This window comes from Trichoplusia ni, chromosome 13, assembly GCF_003590095.1.
Source record: "Trichoplusia ni isolate ovarian cell line Hi5 chromosome 13, tn1, whole genome shotgun sequence".
Lineage (NCBI taxonomy): Eukaryota > Metazoa > Arthropoda > Insecta > Lepidoptera > Noctuidae > Trichoplusia > Trichoplusia ni.
Genome location: NC_039490.1, coordinates 2,041,702 through 2,059,296, shown reverse-complemented (window position 1 = coordinate 2,059,296; position 17,595 = coordinate 2,041,702). Strand labels below are relative to the sequence as shown.

Sequence of the window (17,595 nt, the reverse complement as noted above, 5' to 3'; positions counted from 1 at the left end):
GACCATTGCGATCTAATCGTTCAGGTAAACATCTGTTGCAAACTTCCAATTCCATTCGATTTCCAAGGATTTCGATTCTGAACGATATTCAATGATAATTCAAATTCAGAATCAAGAGTCGGGTGATCAACATCTATTTCTGACATCTGTTGTTTGAAACAAAAGTAATCACGAGGATTTGTTATGTACTGGTGTATAGTGTAGCCTTGGGAATGACACGTCCGTTCAGAACATTTGAAATTGCTCGATGGATGCTTAGATGTTAGATGAACTAATTTTATGAATAAGAGAAGATAAATATGGGTAGAGCAACTTAAGACTTTCGTATCATCAAATGCATTATAAATGATTATAACTGTGATAACACCAATAATAAAAAAAACACTTCTCTCTATCTTTCTTGAACTTTCTTTCGGTATCTAATTTGAATTTCCATCTGTTTCCTTTTTCCAAATTTAGCAGGAACTATACTCTCAAAAAGTTACAGACGACCAAGCTTAAATAAACATTTCCAAGTAAATTGAAGGCCCCCCAAACCTGCATCAGCTAAATTAATCAAGATAGCAGCTGTCGTTACATTTGATTGAGTCGTACCACAGTTCTATGTGCTAATTACCGGCCCGGCCCATAATTACGGCGATTGTTACGCATTAATTACGCAAGTTCAGCTATTAAGGGGAAGGCACATCGATAGGAATAATCGAAATATTATCTGTTTGCGCGAGTTTGTAACTATTTAGTATTTACTATTTAAGTTAGTGTTAATGCTTTTAAGTTTATTAATCGTAATAGTCAAAGATAGGATAGATTAAATTTGTAAAATGTGAAACAGTTGTTGCCAAAAACTTTTTTATTAGTACTAGCTGTCCCGGCGAACTACGTATCGCCTAGCAGTTGAGGTCGATTTTTTTAAAACCGTTTAAACCTTCCCGGTTCAGCCGTTCTCGAGTTTTAGCGAGACTAACGAACAGCTATTCATTTTTATATATAAGAAGAAGAAGATTAGTATTTTTTAATTTCTGACTTAGGATTTTTGTACTGTTCTAAGTTATTATACTTTATAATCAACTAGAACAAAAAAAAGTTACAACTCCAAAATCCTGTATTACATCAATCCGGACCAGCATCCAAACAAAAGGTGATAAGAAATCGTATTGCAACTAACAGATCGGTAGCAAACAATTCTGAATTTTATTTTCACACACAAAGAGTTCATTCTTAAACAAGCTCTTTTCGTATAAAGTTCGCTTGGATAGAATTCCCCCGGACACGTCGGGTAAACTGGTAACTCCCATTAACGGCGATAGTCGAACTTGTAGGTAACTGGCGACGTGTTTTCCCTCAGAAGAATATATCTTCTTGTTTTCCGCATCACTACTGATTAGGTATCGAACTTAGTCTGTAGCTTGCGGTTTTTAGCGATTTTTGTTTATTATTCTAGATATTTTTAAAGAAAATATTATTTTAATGGAGAATATTTCAAATAACTTCTTTCAGTGTTTGATTCAGGTATAAGTGGATACCAACTTAAAATGAGTTGATGTTTTAAAATCTAGGCTATTCTAATATACTTTATTTCAATAAAAACACCTTTGATGAATTAAAAATTTAAAAATAAAAATAATCTATTTCACTCAAACTGAAGTCGTTTTGTTCCACACATCATAAGTTCTTATGGAAATAAATAAACAGCTAAATTTAATCCTATATTCCAAGAAGACTCGAAAAATATCCTAATTAGGCTATTTAGCTTAATTAGTAGGAAATTTATTCGCAACTCGGGCAGAATTTTAATTTAGCACTAAAAATAAAGTCAGCGGGCTCGGTCTTTAAACTTATGGCTTAATACATAATTGAAATAAGCAATATCTTTTTAAATGAATTATGAAAATATACAAAATTGTGATCTACATTGCCTTGTATTTAGTAAAGGCCATCTGCTAATTTATTACAGGCTTCAAGAATCTAAAGGGAATTAATTGCGCACTATAAAAGATAACAAAATTCTATCACAATTACATTTAAATAAACTTAAATTTATGGAACGTCTGGGCAAAGAGTCATTTGTTAATTAAATACGACGCTTAAGTAAAAAGCAATAAAGAATATTTTACAGTATACGTGACATTTGAAATTTAATTATGTCTGATCTTAACTGAATAGTTTCCTCTTTGTTACAGAACGTTTTTGTTCTTTACTGTATTCTAGACTTGGCACTCCTTTGTTTTTCACATACTAAAACTAATATATCTTTAGTCACTTTTTACATTCATTTTCAAATTGTAACTTTGTAGCAGAGGAATAAGATATATTTTTGTGTAAACTTAAAATAATGATATTAATTGGGTCTTTTAAAATATTACAGTATCGTATAGTTTACGTTCGTAGTATCCAGAAAATTACGATTTTCTTTGAAATATATTTTTTCTATTTCTACGAATCTCGTTATATTTTTGGGCAGTTAAAAAGAAACGCTTCGCCTAATGATCCCACCTTTCAGGTCCTTTGTGGAAATTTCTGAGGAAAATGTATTAATGTTTATTTTTTTCTTTACAGGTAAGTATCGAGAGGGATTAAGCAGTGGCCGTAAAATGTCTATTCTTGAAACATATTCGTGTATTCAATATGTAAGTTATGAAACATTAATTGGGTAATCATTTCTTTAAAGTTTGAGTCTCAAGAATATTTTATTATTAATCGAATTCAGATCATGTACCCTAATTTGCGAGCACTACCTGCTTTTGAAGAAGCGAGACGGCACGCTGCTGTATCTAGTGGCAACTCGTTTTCGGAGAGCTAAATATTAGCTCTATTTTTGACCGAATAATAAAAATAAGTCGTGATTACAAATTAGACACTTTAATACTACTAATGAAGATACTTTTATTTCCTCTTTAAAAGCAAACATTACGAATAGCACCGCGTCTCACAAGCTAATACAAATCTAATTAAACATAACATAATTAACTAAATTACTCTTAATTAGAACTATAATGTAGTAAATCTGTCAAACGTAAATCTTAAATACACAAATGTTCACAATTATCCAATTAGTCGGTGTTTGCTAGTTCCAAATAAACGCTACGGTATTAAGCTTTGATTGAAGATGTTTATGTAAACGAAAGGCTTTTAAGTTCTGCTTTATTAATATTTATCATTGTCGCTAGTTCGCTGTGTATTCAACGGAGACTTGAGCGATCAATTTCAAATTCTAAATACTGTCGCGTGCAATGATAAATACCCATTTGGTTATGCAAATAGCGTTGTCGCGAGATTTCTGATTTGAGCTTGCTTTTTGTTATGCTTGTCTCAATTAACGATAGTATGTGTTTAGTTATTATTAGCTTTAGGAAGGACTTTTGTATTATATTCTGGTGAATAGTGAACCGAAACATCTTTGGGAAGTTTTGATTTGTTTAATTGGAATTCGGAGTCGCCAACCCCAAACGTGGTTATTAATATAATGCTCAGTTCTCCTAAATTAGTGCAGATTTCTTCTCTACTATTGAACAATGTCTTTTATAGAGCATTGGGACATTTATAGGCTGGTATTATTTATGAAATAAACAATTCATTCGTTTTTCGAGCTTAGAACAGATTTCAATAACACACTGTTCAAATTAATATCGATATTTATTAGCAAGTGCGAGGGAGACAGCGATACGTCATTACAATGTACTCCGAATTCAATTTGGAGGGAGCGTTTAGATTCATTACCCACAATTCCGTATTTTAGATCCCCGTTGAATTTTAATGGTGGCAATTTGCGATGGTGTGTGACGATATTCTGACGTTATCGTCTTATTACTAAAGATGTAGGACTCACAATTAACGTAATATGAGTGACGTCACACCTGGTCGGATGGATGATTCCTCTCGAATTGATGGAATCCTGATGTTTCGATGTTCATTTGCAGTATCAGTCAGTTTTCACATGTCTGCACCTGTCACTGATAAGTTGGTTCGTAATTAAACTTGCGTTGGTGTCACGTGTGCGTATATTTGTTGTTTATTAAGCTTGTAAGTGTATGTAGTCGTAAATTTACAGTGCAGTTGATGTTTTGACTCCTTTTAACAGCGCCGCCCTAAAGACAAAATTATACAAATCCATTAAAAAACGCAGCTTCGTTACATGAATTAAATTGCGGAATAGCAGTCCTAAAAAAATGCCATCCAACATAAAAAGCCGTCAATAAACTCTGAATAACTCAAGCTCGAAATATTCAAATTCGCAAAATCTCTTCGAGAATTTATTCGTTATACGAACATAGGGCTTTGGAATATAGGGATTCTGGCTGAGTGGTTAGATTGTCGGCAATTGCATTACATTTTTAGTCGTGTGGTCCACCTTGATAATACCTGCATATAACGGTTTTTATTATGACAAGAGCATAGGTCGTTCTAAATTTAAAAACGCATTTCTAAATTTGACGTCTATTTAAAACGATTTTGTTTTTATTCAAATTAAGAATGAAGGAATATAAATATCGAATTGGAATTGTGTTACATTTTAACGTATTTTAATGCAGCTACATAGTATTTATTTATTTTAGTATAAACGGTAGGTACCAATCGTGACCATATATCTTTAATTCGTCGTTTCTTAATTTTTCCTAGACACTACCGAAAAACGTTACTAAAAATATTGTCAGGAACATTAAAAAAAAAATAGAATCAGAGAAACTGACCTGCAGTGAGTAAGCATGGTGATCATTGCTCTATATGAGAGCAAACCGTGGGAATTCGTGCCTTATATCATATTAAACTTTATTAACTTAAACCGTCGATATTTGATCTAGGTATTGTGATAGTTTCTAAAGCTATTGTACAACGTGATCAAATGAAACTCGTTACGTATGCACTGTCGTGGTTTCATGGTATGATCATTGATTGATGAGGGATTTGCCCGCTGTGACTGTTTGCTTAATCCTGTTTGCGCCTACGATTAGATGTACCGCTAACGTATCTTCTAATGAATTATAAATGTTTGCTGTTACAGCCATTGAGTCTATTGCTTAAGATATTTCTTTGAGAGAATAAAGTAAACTTGAAATTTCTAGAATCATTCTTTTTATCTGAAAATAAAATATTTTGAATTTGAATTTAGTCCCGAAATAAGCAGTTTCCGTGATCAGTAATACTTAACTGCATACACATACGATGAGTAATTTAAACGCGCAGTTTTCGTAATATTTTTTTTTAATTAAAAAAAAATGTATGAAGTGTACTATAAAAATTAATTATCCAATACTGACCGATTTCTTTCTTTATAATTCATCGATAGCACAATGCCTTTAAAAATGTTCTAAAATCAAATCCCGTTAGTAAACATTCAATCCTTAATCCCGATCAGTTAACTGAAAAGAGTTTTTGTGAATTGATTGTAGTTCTCATTTTGTCACTTTTAACGTTTGATTGTTCGTGTGAATAATAGAGTCAGGTGCCAGTTTTATCTTGCGACGTGTTTTTCGAAACTTCATACATTATTTATTTACAAAGGACAAGGGATTTGCATTTCTCTCGGGGATATTGAACAAGTTTTATGTGTTGTCATTCAATATTAAAGATTAGGAGCTCTTGTTGAATATTTTGAGACTTTACTTAGAAATTAAACTGGTATTATACGGCTTGATATTAGTTTCTTTTGATAGACTAGAGGTTTTTTGAGGATTAAGTGTTGAAAAGTTTTTTATGAATGAGTTTAGTAATCGTAGCTTGATGCTATAAAGGTCTGTCTATAAATAAATCAATATAAAGTTAAGTTTCTACTTAAATTACCGTTTATGCAAACAAGCTCTTCAGCTTTATAAAACATATTTTGTATATAAGATAAGCTAAGCCAAGCTATAAAAATAACTCTCTGAAAGATGTACAATTAAACCCATACTACATATATCTTTGTACAAGTTATTTCAATGCCCCACTACTTAAGCTACGCTGTGTTGATTGCTCTAAGTAAGTTGCCGTACAGTTCAAGAGCTCAACTCCACACTATAAAAATTCATTTGCACGTCTCCAGAAAACCTTAGCCCAAAGATAAAAAATAAATTGTAACCCAACATTTTTAATGCAAAAAAATCCTCGTGTTTTATTTACATTTGAAAATACTACGCCCGCTGCATTAGCGTAATACGTGACGTCATAAAAGCAGGGCTGCCTACTGCGACATATACGTTGTCCCTGCAAGATCCTCATGAATTTTAACTTTTACAAGCGGCTGGGTGTTTTGAATAATGCGCGTGTGGCAACCCTGGGATCGGAGACTATTTTTAACGCCCGTTTGATCATATTGAGTGTATGATAATAGATTTTAATTTTAAATTCGTGTTGCGTACTAATAAATACTAATAATAACTTGATCTTTGATGCATGCCAATGCTGCGATATACTTCGAAACTCCATTCAATTCATATACTGCTATGAAAGTTCCTCTAATCATGACAACTAAGCAACTGAAACGTATTTCAATTTTATTATATATTTAGAATTAAGTTGTGCACGCTTCAAGGATTTTCCATGAAAACATTGAATTAAATATTTAAATCCTGCGGTTCCTATGTAAACATTTTCTTTGTCTTCCGTCTGTTGCAATCGACAGCCGATAAGCCGAGCATAATATTCCATTATTTTAAATAACGAAGCAAAACAGTTAAAATAAATCCTTTTATGGAATTTAAAATTAAAGTTTCCCTCGACAAAAGGTGAGGTAATAAAGAAAAATGGCGGCCACAAGCACTGAGTGGTCCATTTATATAATATACCCACATAAGTCGGGCCACACTCGTAGTTTTTTTCACCCGCGTCTGTACCATGAAATCTTATAGCGGAACTTACGTCGAAGCGAAAGTAAGACGTCGCATACCCAGCGCATAGATTCGTCTCTCTCTTTTCACGGCGACAGTCTTGTTTGAAGTTATCGTGGTAGGGGTTCCGGACACCCCGTTTCTGAGTACCAGTATAAATGTGTTCTTCCAGGTACGGTGCTAAATTTGTCGGCGGGAGATGTTAAATGTTAATTTTTAGATTAAATGGCCGACTGAAATGTTAATTACAAGGATTTACAACGGTTATATTCTTAACTAGTTTATTATGTTTGTTTATAATGTCTAAAGAGAGTTTTACGTCCCTTTAGTAGCGTGTATTCTAAGCATCCATAAAATTTTGTTGTTAAATTCATGTTGTTAATCGGATGTTCTAGTTATAACATTCAAAACTTATTTCATCTTCTAGTGATGACTGATCTCAACACTATATATTTCAATCTTTAGCAAAAAGCCTTATAAATAAACTAATTTGAAAAGCTACCTTGAATTTTCTTTTAATATAAATTTCATCAAAATATACATAAGTTAGGCAAAAAACTCTTTACTTCTAGTAAAATTATCGTTTTATCAAAATTTTGCTTCTGACAAAGCCATGCGAAATTTTCCACAATCTGCACAAAGCGATCTCTCTAATAAAAGTTTAATTACTTATGATAATTTTAATTTGTTGCGTGTCCTACATATTAAGTTTCAGTCTAAATTAGGATTAAATTTTGATTGAACAAAATTACTTTTTTTTACATAAGTACCTACGTGTCGAGTTTTTTTTTATAAAATGCCTGTTCTTTTTATTTTAAGCTACAATCTAGAATTTTTGAGTTACAATATGAGAAATAAATACGATAATGAACGGTCTTAAGTTTAAATTTGTCGTTAAATGGACAACGTGTCGACAAAAGTCAAAAAGCCATACTGTAGATAACAACGTGTAGTCCCCATACATGTGTAGTTGAAGACAACAAATAAATAGGAGCCACTTAATATAATCCTACTACCTCTCGCCTGCCTACGTATTTCTTAACAATGGTCCCAAATTAGTACATGTTACCCTAAAATAATAGTCTTTGCGCTACCTCCTGTCTACCGTCCACAACTCAGAAGCAACCAGACCCGCCCTTACATTTCAATTGTCACTACACAACACAAACCAATACGCACTCTAATATCAAGGTGCTTCGGTCTATTTTTGTGTTCGACTGATTGTGATTTACGATAGTTCGGGAAGCCTTTTGGGGCTCAGTAATCTGCTTCGACCCAATCGCAATTAATGGCGGCCGGTGGTTCTGCGAAGATGCGAAACTGGATGCGTCTTATTAAACTTTCTTACAGTTCGCATATTGTACCCGAAGTAACTACTTAACAGCTTGGCTACTAGGAAATCGTTATATAATCGACGTTATATAAAACCTTTTTCGCACAAGCCTCCCCAATATACTTCAGCACCTACATAAAGTGTGGCCTTATCTAGTTCTTTTATAGTTGTGTTAAAGGGATACCACTGAGTGGGTACAATGCCATACAATTTTCAACTATTCTACCAAACATATAGTACTGATACAAATCTTAACTTCAAATTGAGTTTACCTTACAAAATCTATATTTATGTTAGTAGTAAAATACAATATTTTGGAAAAGGAGGTTAGATAGAGGAATTCTGGAGGTTACGAATAATGCTATTATGTATGCAGGCTCATACATATTGATCGTTGCAATGAGATGTAGGTACCAGCACTATCAGCGCGATATAAATACATCGTCTTGTGTAGATGAACATTCTGTATACAGAAACTAAAAAAAGCCAATTTACTTTAATCAAAAAATAATGTACGTCTTTCCATTTATGCTTCTAACAAACACATTTTTTAATAGTTGTTAAATCTACCTTTACAGTGATACCTAACCTATTCAACTCATGAATATGCGTAAACCGAATCAACATTACACCGTATCAAATACAAACCTATACTATACCTAGAGCCATCAAACCGCTGACTAGTGCAGGATATCGATGCTGTACTAATTACAAACGATGCGATGTTCGCCGCAATATGCTTGCACTGACACGTCACAATGGCGAATAAGCGGTGTTGCCAACTAACTACACGGTTCTACCTGTTCTGACACCGATATAAAGACAAATTAACGAGGAAATTGGACCGAAGTTAGATTTTGTGACTAATTTGTGGTTGAATATAAAATGATATTTGGAAATTTAGGGAAAATTTAAATGCAAATGATTTAACGGAACTGAATCGACGTATTTCAAATATTGCTTTGAATTACAAAAACGATCAACTTCTTTCAAGAAATCTAAATTCTATTCCAAGTGTAATAGGATTTCAGAACACTACCTCATAGTGAGACAAGACTGAAAATTTTCCTTCAGTTTTGGGGAAAGTCCGGTTCTCAATCTGGAAAACTTGTGGAAAATAAATACGATTTTTTTACACAAAAAAACCCTAAGCAGTTTGGAAATAATGGCGCTTTCAATATCCAGTCTACTCCTATACGGAGGGCTAACGTAAAAGCCACGTCTACAATGTATTACCTTAAAACCTTTCTTCAATATAAGCTACTTTTCTTACTTAATGTCTAGGTTTCGTAGGTACATGCCTGCATATTCTATTGTTTCAAAAGATTCGAAGTCCTTCGGGATTAATGTTTACTCAGGGCCAAATTTAGTGTACCAAAAGAAAATGCTATAAGTAAAACATTTTTCTTTGGTGAATACTAGTTTTGCTATAAAGCTTTAAGACAAGGTTAGGAGAATTCCAAATGCTGTGAGTATTAATCAAACCCACAGATTCTTTCAAGATATTTCAAAATAAAAGTAAAAAAATGTAAGATATTTCAGTTCAATACACCATTTATTCGTAGTTAAAAAATGTTGTCATCACTATCATCATCTAACGCGGTGCCTACTCCACTTCTGAACTCAGAACGCAATGACTCTCTTTGGTTATGTGATTTTCTTCTCCTTTTTCTTTTTTTCAATAAAACTACACTCGTCGTTCCAAATACCATCCCTTCCATTCGCAAACCTACGCCAAACATCTAATTTGTCACCTGAAATGGTACAAATTCCATGCCATGTCTTCATTAGTCCCAACTCGGTCATTTTGCATGTTTCATCGCATTGGCAATGCAATCGAGCCTCCGTCGGGCCTTCACTCGAACTAAACTGCACCCGTTATGTATTGCGGCCGTTCCCATTTATCACGATAATACCTACAGCTAGACTCGGATCTAGATCGTTCAGATATTGTTGTGACAAACGCCAAATTTGTGTGGAAAATACGGAAAATAAGAATTCTACTGTAAGTTTATCGATGTTTTGTATAAGAGTATTCAATTGCGGTCCTTATTGGTATTTAAAGGTATGTTTTTGATGATCTTATCTTGAAAAGATTTCAACGCTACCACGATGTTTTCTGCTATTTATAGCTTGTAACAGCTACTTTAATATTTTCATTTTTGTATGCACAACAAGGGCGTGCTAAAAGCAGTACCTGTGTGGTTAATGTTTGCTCTTACGTATAATCGCATTCAGATTCAAATCTCATTAAACGCAAAATCTTATCCATAATTAATTGTCCGAAATGATGGTCCGAGCATAGTACGTGCCAAACTTACTGCTACATATCAGGAATTAGACAGCTTCCCAGTGATGTATTGTGCGGAAAACGGTCTACGTGGACAGAATAGCCCGTTGAGATTCACATACATAGGTACCGGTACATAAACCATGCACACTGCCAAGCACAAAGATTTACATACGTCGCAAAATCAGAAGTGAATTTTAGAAGGCAGCACAAAAATGATTTAGTGGATGTTATACTTGGTTCATATTGAAAACTGAGATATTGTTTTAGGAATAAATAACTCAATGCACCTGTCGTTTACTTCATTGATGGGAACAATGTTTACAACTATTATAAATGGACTAAGTAGGTGCCGTAGATAGTACTTAAAGTGAATTATAACCGCAGGTCGCTCTTTTAAAACATGTTTCAGTCACGAAGCTTTGAAAGGTTAACTAAAGTATTAAGAGTAATTACCTGCTGCAAAACCTATAGAACATTTTTAAGATTGCGATTGTAAAAACTCATTTATTTTAACAAACAAGATCGTACCTTATTCTGCTCTAAAATGTAGATAGGTTTAATATCGCTACTTAACGTTCCAGACGCGCTTTTATCGCTACATCAGCGTGCGTTTTTAATTAAAAACCTACGTAAATATACATCGGGGGTCATATTTCATAAAGTTTCGCACCGTGAGCTCCGGATTAGAGTCATTACAATCCCAAATTTGCAACTGAATTGCAACTCCAAAAATAGACATTAGGGCTGTTAAACCAACTCGCTGCCAAGGCCATTCACCTCAAATATCTCCCCTAAGGTAAAAAGAGGGAGTCGAAATTCTCCACCCTCTAATTTGAGAACGGATCCCCTCACCACGTCACCCCATGCGTCGCCATGGCAACCCCCGCCCTTGGGAAGTGCATCTGATGTAAACATTTCTAGCTCCCTGCATTTTCGACAGTGTTATTGATGTTTTCGCTACTCTACCCGGCTTCTTCCGGTGTTTCGCTCGACTGCTCGTAAATTTTCCGAAAATATTGAGTAAAGCTTCTCTATTTATCAAGTTTATAGCACGGCTTCCCCTGTATCTAAGGTCACGGCTTCGAGGGAAAATGCATTTACGTAATACCTCTATTCACATATAAATTTTTCTTGATCATGTTCTCCGCAAAAGGAAGCCTTTACGAAAAATATGAGATACCTAGCTTCCTAACATTTAATAACAGAAATGGTTACCTCGGATATTTATGATCTTGTTATGATTCCAATAATTGCTTTGTGTCATTATTAATTGTCGTTTTTATTGTTACAGGGATGCCGGTTTCCTGAAGATGGCCTCACGCACCCCGTCCCTTGAGTCGCTGCCCGGTGCCAACTCAATAGGTTCGCTGGAGCGTGGCTCCTTATCGCCCCTGACTCTCAGCGGATCCTCGCCCCCAGCGAGTGACTCCGCCGTATGTGACCTCCGTGAATTCGACGGCCTCGACACCATCTGCGCAATTTGCCGAGAAACCTTCGTCGACCCTAAAGTACTCAACTGCTTTCACACCTTCTGCCGGGCTTGCCTGGAGAGGGAGCAAACACATCCTGACAAAGTTACCTGCGTGACTTGCCGCGTAGACAGCCAGTTACCGACTGCTGGTGTTCCCGGGCTACTCACGAACTTAGTGATAGCCGCTGCTGTTGAGCAAGACGCCGATCTCCTGCCGTCTGCTCGCCAGACAAGCTCGCCCTCAGCCCGCTGCACCGGCTGCAAATCCAAGGAATCAGACGCAGTCGCACGTTGCGTTGATTGTGCTAACTTCCTTTGCCCAAACTGCGTGATGGCGCACCAATTCATGCATTGCTTTGAAGGCCACCGTGTGCTGGCGTTCACAGATTTGAAAGATGATAAGGGTATGCTTGGATCTGCCCTCACTCCGAGCGGAGACAAGACAGCTTTTTGCCCCAGGCACAAAAATGATATACTTAAATACTTCTGCCGCACTTGCTCCGTGCCGGTGTGCAAAGAATGCACGATAATCGAGCACCCAGCTGCTCTCCACGATTGTGAGCACCTGTCTGATGCTGGCCCTAAACAACTGGAGTTGATGCAAACTGCAGTAAATGAAGCCAAGACTCGCGCTACTGAAATAAGGCACGTCGTCAAAACTGTTGAACATGCTGCTGGCAAGTTACAAGTCCAGTACCATAAAGCTCAAAATGAAATTAATGATACGTTCCAATTTTACCGCTCTATGCTAGAAGAGCGCAAGCAAGAATTACTCAAGGAACTAGAAAGCGTCTTTTCCACAAAACAAATTGCTCTCACTGTAGTCGGGCAGAAAGCTCAAGAGACTGTTGATAAAATATACCAGACGTGCGACTTTGTAGAGCGATTGACTAAATGCGCAAACATTGCTGAAATACTTATGTTCAGGAAACTCTTAGATACGAAATTGCAGTCCTTGATGAGTTCCAATCCAGAGCAGAGCGTACAGACTGCTTGCGAGCTCGAATTTGTCTCCAACTATCAAGCTATCCAAGTTGGAGTAAGAAACACTTTTGGATACGTGCGATCTAGCTCAGAAGCGAATGTTGGCCCAACGAAACAACCACCCATTGCTCGCCCTACAAATGGCAACCTATTGAACGGTGGTTCCTCTTCAAGCAGCAGCAGTGTTAATGGCAGTTCAGGTAGCCTGAACGGTGGTATCCACCTTCCTACTGGACTGAACGGTGTGCTTGACCGCCCATACACAAACGGTCTCCTAGGACCTACAAGCCAATCCACGTCACCATTTGAGTCGAACATCATTTCTAAGCGATTCAATAGTGCTAACAGTCTGGGCCCATTCTCTACCACCATAGGAGATATTAACCTGAACGGAATTAACCCATACGAGAAATGGTCCAACGGTGGTTGCGACTCACTATTCCCACCTACGACGACCGATCCGTACTCGCTTAGCACTGCGGCTCATACGGATCCCATATTGGACTTGACAAACAAGTTAATCTCCACTGCTATTTTTCCGCCAAAATCTCAGATCAAACGACAAAAAATGATTTACCACTGCAAATTCGGCGAGTTTGGTGTGATGGAAGGACAATTCACGGAACCAAGCGGAGTAGCTGTTAACGCTCAAAACGATATTATTGTAGCCGATACCAACAATCACCGAATCCAAATATTCGATAAAGAAGGACGGTTCAAGTTCCAGTTCGGAGAATGCGGCAAACGTGACGGTCAACTTCTGTACCCGAATAGAGTGGCTGTTGTGCGCACGTCAGGCGATATCATCGTCACTGAAAGGTCACCTACACACCAAATTCAAATCTACAATCAGTACGGCCAATTCGTTCGTAAATTTGGTGCTAACATTCTCCAGCACCCCCGTGGTGTTACTGTTGATAACAAGGGCCGTATCGTCGTGGTTGAGTGCAAAGTGATGCGCGTCATAATCTTTGACCAGATCGGAAATGTACTTCAGAAATTCGGATGCTCGAAACACCTTGAATTCCCCAATGGCGTTGTAGTCAACGACAAGCAAGAAATTTTTATTAGCGACAACCGCGCGCACTGCGTTAAGGTCTTCAACTACGAAGGTATTTACTTGCGCCAGATTGGAGGCGAAGGCGTCACCAACTACCCGATCGGTGTCGGCATCAACGCTGCCGGTGAGATCCTGATCGCTGATAACCACAACAACTTTAACCTGACGATATTCACGCAAGACGGACAACTGGTGTCCGCACTAGAGAGCAAAGTAAAACACGCTCAATGCTTTGATGTGGCGCTAATGGACGACGGATCCGTGGTGCTCGCCAGCAAGGACTACCGGCTCTACATCTACCGCTACGTGCAAGTGCCGCCAATAGGCATGTGAGTAGCACGCTCTGATCACAGGAGATCCGAATGACCGATGAGCTATAAAACAAAAATCGACACCCTGAGGCGTAATTTTTACTATTAATCGACGTAAAGACTTATCGGTCTGGCGAAGTGTGTCAATTTTTGTAGTTCGAGTGACGATATTGTGAACGGAACTTGCTAAAAGTGTGCAAGCGGTGTAACCCTGTGGCTGTCTCGATGTGATCATACCGGCTTAGATGGGTGTTCTCTATATTATTCGGCATGAGATCTCTTTATGAATTATTTCTAAACGAAACTGTAATGAGATTAGTTATAGTATTGACATTGTTATTCGAGTACCTATTGATTGATGGTTAGAGATTAAATTCCGTTGGATCGATCCGTAAATTCACGCGAACGGTGTTCTCGAATCCTTATCATTTTTTGATCTATTGAATAATATTTTTTCATATCCCACATCGTTAAATTAGGGATGAATATTAAGGGCATTTGTATTATTTAGCCCATTTGTTGGACCAATATTTTAACTATTATTACTTAACAAATTGTTAGGCGTTAAGCGTGTGATTTTATCGTAAATAAGAGAGCATCGAGCGGTATTGTTGTTAGTTTTAAGATTATTTCTACGGCACAATAGCACTTCCTGTTTTTAATTAGCACTTATTCTGTGTCGATGGAAACTATGGATTATAAAAATCTAAAGTAAGGAGTTGTTACATTATTAATTAGGTAAGTGTTAAATTGATTGAGCTGAAATGGACAATCTTTGGTTACTACCCCACTTAACGTAGATACTAAATTTTAGGGAAATAATGATGTTAGGGGTTTTATCAATGACAAAGTTGCCTGCGGAGTTTGGATAAAGCAAACAATGACTATTAACTCTACTGAATATTATACTATTTCTTTTATACGTAATAGTAACATCACAAAGTGGCGATCAAGAATGTTTTATAGACCTCAATTCGTTCCAAATTATGCACTCGTAACTAGTGATACCCTCTGTTGAGAATTTATAAAGCATTTTTAGATTTACTAAAAGATTGTAAGTTTTTCTCTCGTTCTATATCGGAGGGCAGTTGTGTTATCGATACCGCCTAGTCACTGGGAGCCCGCGGACCTTGTCTTCTGATGTTGTTTTAGTAACATTTGGTTGATTATATTGTTCGTTTTTATGCATTGATTGTATGTTATAAGCATTGGACACGGTAGTAACTATTAGAGCACTTAGAAAATGGTCGTTTCGCTAGCATCTTTTTTTATGGTTTTTTGAGATTTTTAGCAGATTTGAAACGCGCATGCGTTTCTACTTACTGGGAGTATTATAAACAGCTCGGTATACAAAATAATTATACAATTTGTTATTCGGGTAAGATATTTTTTATATGGAAGCAACTTTATTTTTGTAGTGTTTAATATTACGGTGCATGTGTAACGTATACTTTTCTTTTGTATTTTATGAATATTGCGCTATTATTATTATTATTTTTTTATTACCGTGTGTTTGAGTGTGTTAGCAGAATTATTTTAGTTTGATTTTTCATTAGAACTTTTTTTGGTTTTCTTAGTAAATAATGGTTTTTTAGTATTTTTTCTCGCTGAATCTATGACAATAGAATGATCTGATCCGGTCTGTCGGCCGGTATCTTATAGATCTGCGTTAGTTTTAGGTTACGCGTTTCCATTTTGGTGATATTTCTTAAATAAATTAAAAATGTTTGAAGATGCGTCGACAGCGGCGCGTGCGCACCGCGGCGACCTGTATATCGTGTGCCATAAGATCATGTTGTGATTTAATAAGTGATATTTAGTATTGTTTGTAAATATGTACCATACTTTCATATAAATCTAATCGTAAGGGTATCTGATCGAATTACTTATGATTTCATCTTTATACTTGTAGTGCAAGTTATCGTAATGTTATACTGGAAATTATACAAGCCTTTATTTAATGTTTAATTAAATATAATATTTATTTACCACCGATTATCTAATTAAAGTAAGTTTTTTGGCAATATATACAAAATAATATTAACAAAGTCTGCTCAACAATATAATATAAACTAACAAATTGCCAAATGTCAGTTTCATAATGAAAACATGGCTGACAGATCAACCGGCGGTAATTTTCGTGTGTCGACTAGGAGTTCGAATGAATTACCGTACTTGCACTAAAAGTTGAACGTTTTGAGAACAACTGATTTCTTCTCGCATTGTTTTCTGTATTTTGCCTACCGCCGTGCACACGCATACGTTGTCTTGACGCATCTTCGATCGAATAGTTAATGAACACTGGATTAGTTGAAATGCATCGCCAACGCCTCAGTGTCCAAATTTCAGTGATTATTCACCAATGATTTTATTTTAGACTGCCCTGTTCCTATCCCTGGGGCGCTGCGGGATGCTTCTCACTTAATCCACTGACCTGAACATTGATTGTAAGTCGACAATGACCTTCAATCTGCTTCACCTCAGTTGATTCTGACGAATTTGTCGACCTACCCATTTTATTCACCAATGATTTTTATTTATAATTCGCCTTAATAAACTGAGGTTACGCTAGAAATGGGTAAACCGTTATTTTAAGCTTTAGTATCGGGATTTCTCCGTGAAAATTACCGCATTCATTGATCGCTTGTCATGTTTTTGTTGTAATTCTCATCGGAGAAGTCCTTGTTTGGTAACAACATACGCTTCTACTTAATTGAGATCATTTTCATCGTATTATATTTATATTAAGTATAGTATAGTGTATTAAAATTTTATTAAATAAGATTTGCAAATTATGACAACTTCACGTTTACTCCTGGTAACTGTGTAAACCGATTTTATTTTTTTAGTTTTTTTTTGTCGACCGTAGTTACTTTAATGTTTAACCAGAAAATGGTAATTTAAGTTTCAGTTATAATTATTATTACAAACTTAATTTCCGTTCATATCGTTTTGTGTTTTTGCATAATAATGTTAGTAAAAAATGATTTTTCTGTACGAGAAACATTTTCATTCTTAAAAATTGCATTTCTAAAGCTCGAGGACTGAATTTGAAACATGTTTTGTCTTTAAATATATTTTGTCGATGTTTGTTGTTATAATTATTATATTTTTTTAATTATTTGTATAAACAATTGTTCTTTAAATTAATGTACATCGTTTTGTTTTGAATTATTTTTGTTGTAATTGCTTTTTATAATAATACCAGTTCATTGCAGTTTTGATGTGTGTTTTATTTTTATTTTCTTTTTTTTACCGATGTAGTGCTTCAGTAGTTTCACCTGTTGCGCTGTAACTATTTTAATGTGATTAATTTAGTTACACGTGACTGCATGTTTGT

General features: G+C 35.9%; 1 protein-coding gene across 3 annotated transcripts in view; it reads left to right on the top strand.

Moving 5' to 3' along the window:
• LOC113500167 (brain tumor protein) overlaps positions 1 to 17,348 on the top strand; it is an 83,931-nt gene extending 66,583 nt beyond the window's left edge. Inside the window, exons 2-3 of one of the 3 annotated variants that reach the window (XM_026880872.1) lie at positions 2,557 to 2,627; positions 11,721 to 17,348. In XM_026880872.1, coding sequence (XP_026736673.1) covers positions 2,626 to 2,627; positions 11,721 to 14,277 — 2,559 coding nt within the window. In that variant the 5' untranslated portion in view covers positions 2,557 to 2,625 and the 3' untranslated portion in view covers positions 14,278 to 17,348. The remainder of the gene's footprint in view (positions 1 to 2,556; positions 2,628 to 11,720) is intronic. The other 2 variants (XM_026880871.1, XM_026880873.1) reach the window with 2 other exon arrangements.
• The last annotated feature ends 247 nt before the right edge of the window (positions 17,349 to 17,595 follow it).